Below are 10,380 nucleotides of genomic sequence, written 5' to 3'. Positions count from 1 at the left end.
TGTGTATCTCCACTTAATTTGCTACCAGCAGCTGGTATTAACAGCAAATATGTGGAATTAGGTTGTTCTGGGTGCCTGTCTCTGCTCACAAGAGCTGAGCTATATACAGACAGATAATATGAGAGATACTAACAGATTAGTCTGCCTGCATGTTGGTCTTCTTACTTTATTAATGGGTTTTAGTCTGTAAAGTCTCTATAAATTTGTCAGTCCCACGAGCCTATGCAGTATTCTTCTTCAGGATTTAGAGGAACTCTTTCATTTGTATCTGTGAAAGAAGTTGAAGTTGTTAGGTCTTTGGCTATTGTCTACATCGTATGACAACTTCTCCAAACGGGTCCAGGTTTAGCAACTGAAGGTTTATACACTGCCTGGTGACTGTGAGGACTAACTCATACCACTCTTGAAAGAAACATACTGTACCTCATTATTATTACATAATAATTTTCCCCTAATACTTATAAAGATTACAGAACAGTGTTTGACACTGAGGTTACACAGCCAGTTACATAATGGTCAGAGGTCTGTTAAACATCTTTCCATCCAGGGTTAATGTGTGTTTTCACAGGGAATGTTCATAGCTTGAGCATAGTATATTTTTTCAAAATATTTACACTAAAACCAATCAACCTCTGATTTAATCTGTCATTGTTATAGTCAGGCATCATGTTTGGCTAATAAGATTGGGTTTCTTTAATCAGAGATGAGTATGTAATGGCAGTATTTCTGCATAGTGGGAGTTCTAATTTTCAAAAGTATGTAAGTTTTCCAGCCTCCACAAACACATACAGGCTTGACTTAGCAATTCGATTGCTCATAATAGTTATAAAACTGTATTTCAATGTTTTAGATCACCTTATTTGTAGACCACAGCAAAGCAGAAGTCATCCCCTTAACAAATGGATGCTTAACTGCCTGTGCTCAGCAAAACCAAATTTGCTTTTGAAATTCTTGTCTGTAATGGCACATTAAAACAGGAACCTGTATCTGAATCTACTTAATATTAAGGTTTCATTTGTGCTGAAGGGAACATTCCACGTTCATCTGCTACCTAGAACAGTTCCCACAGATAACTGGTTTTTTGCTAAATCTTCTCTGCTCAGAATGGCGGTGTAGTGTCCCTCTGTGAGAGATACCTGATTGCATCTTGCAGCTTCTTTCAATACATCTTGTCATTTTCAAAAATGCTTTTTTTTTTTTTTTTTTTAAACAAATGCAATACCTTTATTCTGGATGCCTTTTATGGTTGTATTTTCTTCCATGCCTTGTTCAGTTTTGCATAATGCCTCTTGCAAGATCCCTCTGATTTGCTGAATTTGTACCCTTCACTTTTGTGATATGTCTGCATATTTTTCAGAGGTTGTGATTTGATAACCCTGTCCATTAGTATCATCTTGTCTGTGCTTCAGCACTTGGGATCAGACTTTCTTCTGGTCTGATAATGCTCTGATATTTTGAGTGCTTTTTCCAACTTCAGATGCAAGTCTTCCGTAGTACTTCAGTTTTGGGGGATTGATTTTGACTTAACGTATTCTGCAGAACTCTGTAGTAAAGCTTCATCTTCACTTTCAAAAATGTAAAAAGCAAAACAATTTAAGGAAATGCAAGAAGAAATGAATTTACCTATCAAAAATAAGGAGGTGATGCAATGATCCCTTTGGTTTCTGTGTTACTTAAATAGGGTGGTATTCACTGAGGTTTTGTTTTTCTTGCCAGGTCTTCTGCAGGAGGATAGTTTTCAGTTAAACAATAGGTGAAATGTCATTTATGATTACACTTCAGTTACATAGGACAATTCTGCATGATGACTTTTACTGGACAGTTTTTCTTCAATGTTTGTACATCATGTTTGTTACCTGGTAAGGAGAGTACACAGGATGAGCAGCCAAGTCTGGTTCAAATAACTACTGAAGGCTGGAGAAGCCAAGAAATTCCTAGCAGTCCTTAAAACCTTTGCTGGTATTGTAGCTCAAGCCAGTGCACTAATAAAGAATGACAGATAATGCTGTTATTCTACTATTTTTGAGAACAGAAGTGAAGCTCCAGCCACTTCTAACAGTTCTGTTTCTTTTGCTAGGTTCTCAGCCTAACTTGTACTTGCCAAACTATCCTTAGTGTATTTAAGAGACATATATACATAATAGGAAGAAAAAAATCAGTGTTTGAAGGTAATAAAGATACAGTTATTCTGTCACATTTGTTTCATTGATAGCCATTTAGAAATAGTAGTGTTGTATTTTCCCATTTATTACTTGAAAAATATACCACAATTCTATTATAGGATGGCTAGAACGAATTAATATGTCAACAAACCTTGACATTCAGTGCATCAGGTTTTCTGCAGTTAATGCTATTGCCCTTAACATTATTTTTGATTCACATAGTGGTCTGCACTCCGATGACTCAAACAGGAGGCTGTCTTTTAGATTTTTATAATTATTTGAGTGATTCCTTCATGAAATCATTCTGCAGTACAAGGAAGTTAGAATACAAAAATTTTAATGTTACACTCCACCAGATATATTTGCTAAACATCTATATAATACAGAGAACTTGTACTCTGTAGGGTTTAGGTTTGTAAGACATGTTGAGTTGATGACAGTAGGCTATTTCTCTGTAATAGTAATACAAATTAGTGTGTTATTAATTTGTGTATATACAGCAGTCTGTCATTAGGAAATCAGTTTCCTGAAAGATTAAAAATCTTCAGTTATTTTCCTGTAAAATTTATGCATTCCAGTAATGGTATCCATAGTTAATATTTGCGAAATGAGCTTGAAGTTGACATCAGGATTTCAAATACTGCCTCTGGCAATGCCTCATTGTGAGGTACTGAGTGAGTCATGCCAACTTGGTTTATTCATCTATAAAAACTGAGATAATAACATAAATTTATACCCACAGGGATATTTGCAAGACAAATTACATAGACTGAGTTGTATCAAAGCACTTAAATATAAATGAGTTCTGTCGAAAGCAGTATTACTCCTTTCTTGAGAAGTTTCCTGGATTAGTACTTTAATGCCCGTGCAGTCTTCTGAAAAAGTGACAGATTGTAACAATGCTTTGAAACACAAGTACCAAATGTATTATTTAAGGATTGGCTTCTATTTATATTTCTCTTTTCATTTAATATGGGAATCTCTCTCATTGTTTCTTTTCTGATAAACCAAAAGTAGATTTTAGTTAGAATGCTGTTTTATTTTATAAAATTAAGTTTGTATTTATATGCAGAATCACAAGATATGCTGAGGTGAAAGGAACCAACAAGAATCATCGAGTCCAAGTCCTGGCCCTGCACAGGACAGCCCCAGAAACCACACCATGTGCCTGAGAGCGTTATCCAAATGCTCCAAACTGTGTTTGGATACAGATAAGGGCCAATGGCTTTCAGTAAATTAACGTAGGATTATAAGAAAATAGAATTGTCTAATGTGCCTAAACTCTAATTCATGAAGGTTTTTAGAACACTCAGAGCACTACATAAATAGCCATGTGGCTCTCTGGCAGTGTCTGAATAAGCCACAGGCCTGCATAGTCTTTCTATTCAGTGAAATTCAGGCCTCTGTATCTTGTGTGTGTATGTTTGTTTGTTTTTAAATTAGTCATTTCTGTGTTTTTGAAAAAATAAACAACTTCTCAATGCAAGGTTTAATTTGAGGGCATCCAGAGAAACCTGCACTTTAATTACCAGTTATGTATATATTTGCCTTGCATCTTCAATGGATTTCTTCATTATTTATTTGATGTTGAAGCTTAACCATACATCATTCTCATCTTAGCAATGGCTAAGAGTTATCTAAAGTTATGTATGAAGCAGGAGTTAGTAATCAAGGCTGACAATTTTGCCTTGAGAGGTAATTGACAATTAGACTGTGTGGGGTCAGTAGTATTTTTGTTATATTATATCCTGTTTTCAGTGAATTTTCATTCTAGTTCATCATTATTTTATTGTCTCTATTTATATCCATGGAGATGACTTTCATTTCTCTTGCTATTATAAAAAGTAAAACTTTAAGAGGAAAACTATTTTAATTTTGTGAAGACATAATGTAATACTATTTCATGTTATTTTTTAAGATTTACTTGAGACAGTGGAAAGACTTCTTCCAAACCTTCAAAAAGATGTTAGCATTTGGATAATGACCAACGACTCCACTTTTACAAGTGTGAATACCCTGTTAGACAAAATAGAAGCTGCATCTGAAGATCCTGTTCCAGTTAATCGATGCTCTGCCAACAAACTCACTTCAGCTGCTTTATATATATTTACTTCAGGAACAACAGGTACAAGTCTGCTAATGAGTCTGTGTTTTTGTTCAGCTTTCATCTAGAAACTTGATTTTTCTTAAACTCTAATCTTTGGGTTCATCTTTTAATAACAGAATGTCACGTTTCTTACTTAGAAAGCATTATGGTAGAAAACACTCATGTTTCCTGTCAGTGACAGTTTCTCTTCAGTAGTTTATGGGCTCCTCCTCTTTTTTTTTCTGCCTGACATATTGTGCAAATACTATGCGAACCTTTACTTCTTCTTACTTCACAGCTAAGGTGTATATGAAATGTTTTGCTTTTCTGGTCAGTTTACAATGATATACTTTTGTGATCATGAACTTAGAAAAACAAACTTGAAACAACAAATACACATCTGTTTTTCCTCCATTAAGTCATGTTTTGTGCAGATCACTGTAGAGACAGAAAATAGGATTAAGTCACTGGTCTTTTAGTTTAGAAACTGATGTCTGAATTTATTACCAGTGCTCCAGCAACTTAGTATCTAAGGCTTAAAAAAAATCTGATCACTGACATGAAAAGCAGCATGACGTTGTTAAGATGAGCAGATTGACATTCTTGTACAGTTGAACACAACAGTTTTAGTCACAAGAAGATTTTAAATGCATATGTGGTTTGTGGCTTTGTTCCATCATACAGATAATAATATAATTTATTGGATTTGGGTTCTGGGGAAAAGTTAGGAAATAAGAACATCAGTCTGGAATAAAAATATCAGGAAGTTACAAATATTTTCAAGAGGTGAGTCATGTTTGTAATACTACTAATATAAATATGGTTGAGCTCATTGGTTAAAAGTAAGGAGTTAAAATCAGCCAAAAAATTATGATAGAATTATTCTTGTGTTAAGATTTTGTTCTTTTAACTGCAGAGTATCTTTGTGAAGTCTCAAATTTCAGTTATGCAGAATTTTAAATATTTTTGAATGCTTCTATATATCACATTAATTTACAGTGAACTTCTATTATACCCCATGTAACTAAAAGCATAAGGTTTGTTTAGTCTGAAGAATATGGAATAACTAATTCTGAGTAACTGAGCATTTTCACACAATTTGATAAACCAATCACTGATAAACTTAGTTAAAAGAAAGGCATATTTTGCACAGTCTGTAAAGGCAGAAGTAAACTCAAGACTGTCGGAAACTTCTTGCTATACATGATTCATTGGCAACATAGGCTTATTGCCTTTTCTTTGGAGTGTGATGGGGTTTGAAGCATAGCTAGAATCTCCACAGATTACACTTTCAGTTAACAGCTCTAGTTATGTCTTCAGAGGAACAACTGCATTGCTAGAATAGGTAAGAAAACTTTATGAACCATTTAATTTTTTTAAACATTGAACAGTTCTCGCTGTTCATCGTAAGGACTCAGCCTGAAATTTGTATGTGGATGTGAGAACACATATAAAGCAAGATCACATCCCCTACTCAAAGTACCGGGTACCAGAGCAGTAGTCCAAGAAACACTTGCATGTGAGTCAGCATGATGCTGAACAGAAATGCTGAACCTGACCAAAATTCATTAGGAGCCTAACTGAAGTGGACTTTTCAGTGGATTTTTCTTTGAAATTCACAGTCTTCATAGTGTTCCAAAACAAATAGGAGTACGTAGATGTACAATTCTTAGATAAGCACCCATTATGTGATCTACTTCATGTAGATCCCATACCTTTCTTGTTTACCTTACAGTCACTCTAACTCCTGCCTGAAAGCGATCTGGTGTGATACCTCTTTATGTTAAAGGCAGTCAGTATGTAAAGTAAATGGTTTGGGGCCTTTGTTGCCTCTGTATAATTTGATATCGGGCAAACTGTGGAGTTTCCTCATGTTTCCACCCATTTGAATTGACGTCAGACTAAATAACAAACAGATGGGGTTACAAACCGGCTTATCACAGAAGGGACCAATGTGGGTCATCTGGTCCAATCTCCCTACTCAAGCAAGGCCATGCTAGAGCACATGGCACAGGATTGTGTCCAAACAGCTCTTGAGTATCTCTAGTGAGGGAAAATTACAACCTCTATGGGCAATCTGATCCAGTGCACAGTCACCTGCACAGTAAAATGTTCTTCCTCAGATTCAGGTGGAACTTCCAATGCATCAATTTCTGCTCATTGCCTCGTCCTATTGCTTGGTACCACTGAGAAGAGCCTGGCTGCATCTTCTTGGCACCCATTCTTTACATACTTACATATATTGACAAGGTTCCCTCTCAGTCATCTCTTCTCAAGACTGAACAGGCCCAACTCCCTCAGCCTTTTGTCGGACATAAGGTGCTCCAGTCCCTTTATCATCTTTGTTGCCCTCTCCTGGACCCACTCCAAGAGCTTCCTGTCTCTTGTACTGAGCAGCCCAGAACTGGACATAGCATTCCAACTGTGGCCTCACAAGGCTGAGTAGAGGGGCAGGATCAACTCCCTCAACCTGCTTATCTTAATGTCTACAAAACAAACATGCAATAATGTATTAAACAGCCAGTTATCTATCAATAGCCATCTAAACACATGGCTGAAAATTTGGTTACAGAAGAAAAAATAGATTTTTAATGGTTTTACAGATGCTACGCAGGTTATATTAAAAACAAAAGTTATTTGTAAAAGAACTTTATGCATGGTTTTGTGTTTTTATTACAGGTCTTCCAAAGGCTGCCGTCATCAGTCATATTCAGGTTCTTAAAGGAGCTGTTGGACTGTGGAGTTTTGGTGCTACTGCAGAAGACATCATTTATATCACTCTGCCTCTTTATCACAGTGCAGCATCTCTTCTTGGCGTCTGTGGATGCATAGAACTGGGTATGGCTTGTTTAATTTCATTGTGTTGTTGATAGAGAATTAATAAATATAAAAATACATAAAACACACTTAAGTTTATTTCCATTAGGGAAACCAATGCTTTGATGAAATTAAATGATTAGTCTTCTGGAATAGCTTTATATTTCTCTATTTTGGGGAGCATGTGTGTGCTGTTATAACAAAGGATTTCCACAAGGTCTCTTTGTGATATCGGAGGAAAATCAGTTATAGTCTTTTGTGTCACAGATGTTTTTATTTTCTTTTATATTTAGGCAAAAAGAAATTTAAGGGCATATGTAATATTTTGGCAGTGTGTATAGTGCATTAGTATATGTACAGACTAAGCATTGTACAGTGGAATAGAACTAAAATGCATTTTGCTGAACTTAAAAAGACTGACAAATACATTTATAGTAAACATTCAGTTTTGTCATATATCATTAGATGACATACCACTTTTCTTCCATTTAATTTGTGTACTGTTTTGGCACAGACAATAAAATACATGTTTTCCTGAGACAGTGTAGCTATCCTCAATGACTCTTACGAAAGATTCGTTTGGAACTTGATGGCAAACGTTTCCTGTTTCCTCACGCATCAAGGACAAGTCAGAGCAAGGGAAAGATTACTGTTTTATGGATTAATTCTATCTGAATCTGCATTGGTGAATACTTTAATGAAGAATGAGGTTTCAGTGATACCCAAATGATTTGCTAATTCAGGCTGAAATTTCTGGGTATTTTCAGTTGAACTCTTTTGGATAATGTTATGACACCAACAAACAGAAGCTGTTTCTTGCATTTAACCTCTTACCTATTGCTTTACTGTTTCAGCAAGGGGGCTGGGTTCCTCTCCCTTCTTTGTCTGCCAGGTTTGAATGCAGACAGTAAAACAGCTTAAATACCACACAGCTCTCTGAGTGAGGCTGGTCTTAGTTCCTCTGATGTTCTATTTTGTAGAAACAGTAAACATAGCTAGCTAAGCTATCATATAGAGAAATTGCTTCATTTCCTTTTCTACTGTTTCCATAAAGGTGCAACCTGTGTGTTAAAGAAGAAGTTCTCAGCTAGTCAGTTTTGGAGTGACTGCAAAAAGTACAATGTGACTGTCGTACAATACATTGGGGAGCTTTGCCGTTACCTTTGCAATCAGCCAGTGGTAAGTGGGACCAAAGTGATGGCTATTTGTCTGTAAGTGATATGAATAAGTATTGTTCTTAATGTGGGTATAGTAAAAAGGAGATAAAATTGGACATATCCCTCTACCCTTCCTTTTATGTGAGGTTCTTCAAATGCTTAATCAAGTTAAAGACCATAAGGAAAATCAAGACATATGAAAGGCATAGCTGGTATAAATTGTGATTTTTGTACATTGTAGGCTAACATGATTTCCTCAAAGTCATCTCCCTTCTCCCCAAGACTTCACAGCTTTTGTCATGTTTGCAGCCAGAGATATTAATTGTTCCCCTTTTCTGTCCTCTCTAACTACACCAACTGTTTTTCACCTCTTTTTATCCTATTCATTATCTTAAAGCAAGATTGATAGATCAATAAATTTCATTTCTGAAACTCTTTCCTTTTTAAATTGTTACCAAGCCATCATAAAGTTAAAGGAGTTTTAAATTTTGCAGGTAAAGTTATCTATGTCATCATTAACTATCGATATACTACATACTGTGGTTATGCAATCATTAACTATATAAGTATTCTGTTTGTTAATTTATGTGCATAATTTCTAGAAGCTGGTGTGTCTGAACTCTTTCCTCTGTGAGGCATTAGGGTTGGTTTTTTTTGTTTTTGCTAGCTGGCTAAACCTTCTCAAGAAAAATTAAAATTATAAAATTAATCAGTTTGGCAGCTAGGAACTTGATGAAAAAGAGTAAGTATTTGTCATGTTAAAACTGGAAGAGAAACATGTTCACACAAATAAGTGGAAAGTTTAAAAATATGTTATGCAATCCATTCTTAGTTTCAAGTAGGTAAAATAATTTGCAAAGTTATCTCTCTGTAAGTTTCATTAATGTAGAAGTACTATGTATACTGGCAGCATTAGAAAAATATGACGTGCACATTTTAAGGTTCTGTTAAGCTACCAACACTGTGGGCAGTGTTCTTGAGGTTAGAGTACCGTAAAGCCCTTCAATGAACATAGCTTAAAACCACAACTATTACTTTATGTTCTTAACACTTAAACACTAAACTTGTAATAAGTGGCATATTTCTTACAGATGGAGGCCACACTGTGGCCTCTTTTTTCACAGATTTTGAGCTGAACTTTGGGCAAGTCTCTGTATAGCTTATAGACTCTTGGCTGAGCTTTCGTTACTGGTTTTGTCTCACTTGATCATTCTGCCTCCCAGTCATCTGCAACAGGCCGTGAGGATTCTTGCAGAAGAATTTTTCTGGAGCTGTTCTGCATCCAGTTTGTTTAGTCATCTGTTGTCTGGAAAGAATATTTGTTACAAAAGGAAGTTTTCTTTCTTGAGTGCAAGTACAGAGACCTTGGATTGTGTGACATTCATAGATTTTGCTGGGCTCATAAGTGAGTAATCCTCATGCCTGCTCTCTTTCAAACTCTTTCTTCAGTCTCTTGATTATAGTGAAAGCATCGATGGCTAATAGCCATCAGTAGCTACCGAATGGATCCTGCTCTAAGATGCATGACTACTCCAGTAAAAAAGAATATTCAAAAAAATTAATAACTTGATCTTGTTGGTTGACATTGCTCAAAGTCTCTGTTAACAGCAGTCTGCAAAACTACAAAAATATGGCATAGCAGAGCTCCCTGTATCCTCTTAAAGCAAAAGCCTTGGAAATACTTCTCTACTCCTTAGAGGTTTTTGACTAATTTAAAATTTAACATTTAAGGTGTAAACAAAATCTTCCAAAGGCACTTGCAGATTTATTTCAAATTTTAAGTAATGAGCTATTTAAATAATACATTGCACCCTGAAGCTTTTGAAAAGATAGGAATGGTAATGCAGCATCTCTTTCCTGTTTTTCTGTAAAGAAGACCTGAATCCTGAAATGTGTTACAAACAGAGGTTAGAAACCAGTTTTCTTGATCATTTTGTCCTGTCTTCTACTGTCACAAGCTGTCATACAGTATGACAGCATTTGTATGATTTATGATATGAAAACCAGTGTTCACTTCTTCTTGTATTCAAAGTGTGTTTCACAAATAATTATATCGTTGCTTAGAATTTCGTTTCAGTATCTGTCCTGTTTCATGTCCACTTAGTATTGAGCCAATGCTACCCTTCAGCACTGGTAACATTTCCTATCTCTTTGGGAT

At 35.7% G+C, this 10,380-nt stretch overlaps 1 protein-coding gene across 1 annotated transcript in view; it reads left to right on the top strand.

Annotated features, from left to right (window-relative positions):
* Positions 1 to 8,244, top strand: part of LOC103810519 (long-chain fatty acid transport protein 6-like) — a gene marked incomplete at both ends in the record, with an annotated part of 9,842 nt that extends 1,598 nt beyond the window's left edge. Inside the window, 3 exon segments of the mRNA XM_009083426.1 lie at positions 4,081 to 4,287; positions 6,928 to 7,086; positions 8,120 to 8,244. Of these exon segments, the coding sequence (XP_009081674.1) occupies positions 4,081 to 4,287; positions 6,928 to 7,086; positions 8,120 to 8,244 (491 nt within the window).
* Positions 8,245 to 10,380: the final 2,136 nt, after the last annotated feature.

The sequence above is a fragment of the Acanthisitta chloris genome, unplaced genomic scaffold (assembly GCF_000695815.1).
Source record: "Acanthisitta chloris isolate BGI_N310 unplaced genomic scaffold, ASM69581v1 scaffold15750, whole genome shotgun sequence".
NCBI lineage: Eukaryota > Metazoa > Chordata > Aves > Passeriformes > Acanthisittidae > Acanthisitta > Acanthisitta chloris.
This window is presented reverse-complemented; position numbering and strand designations above follow the sequence as displayed.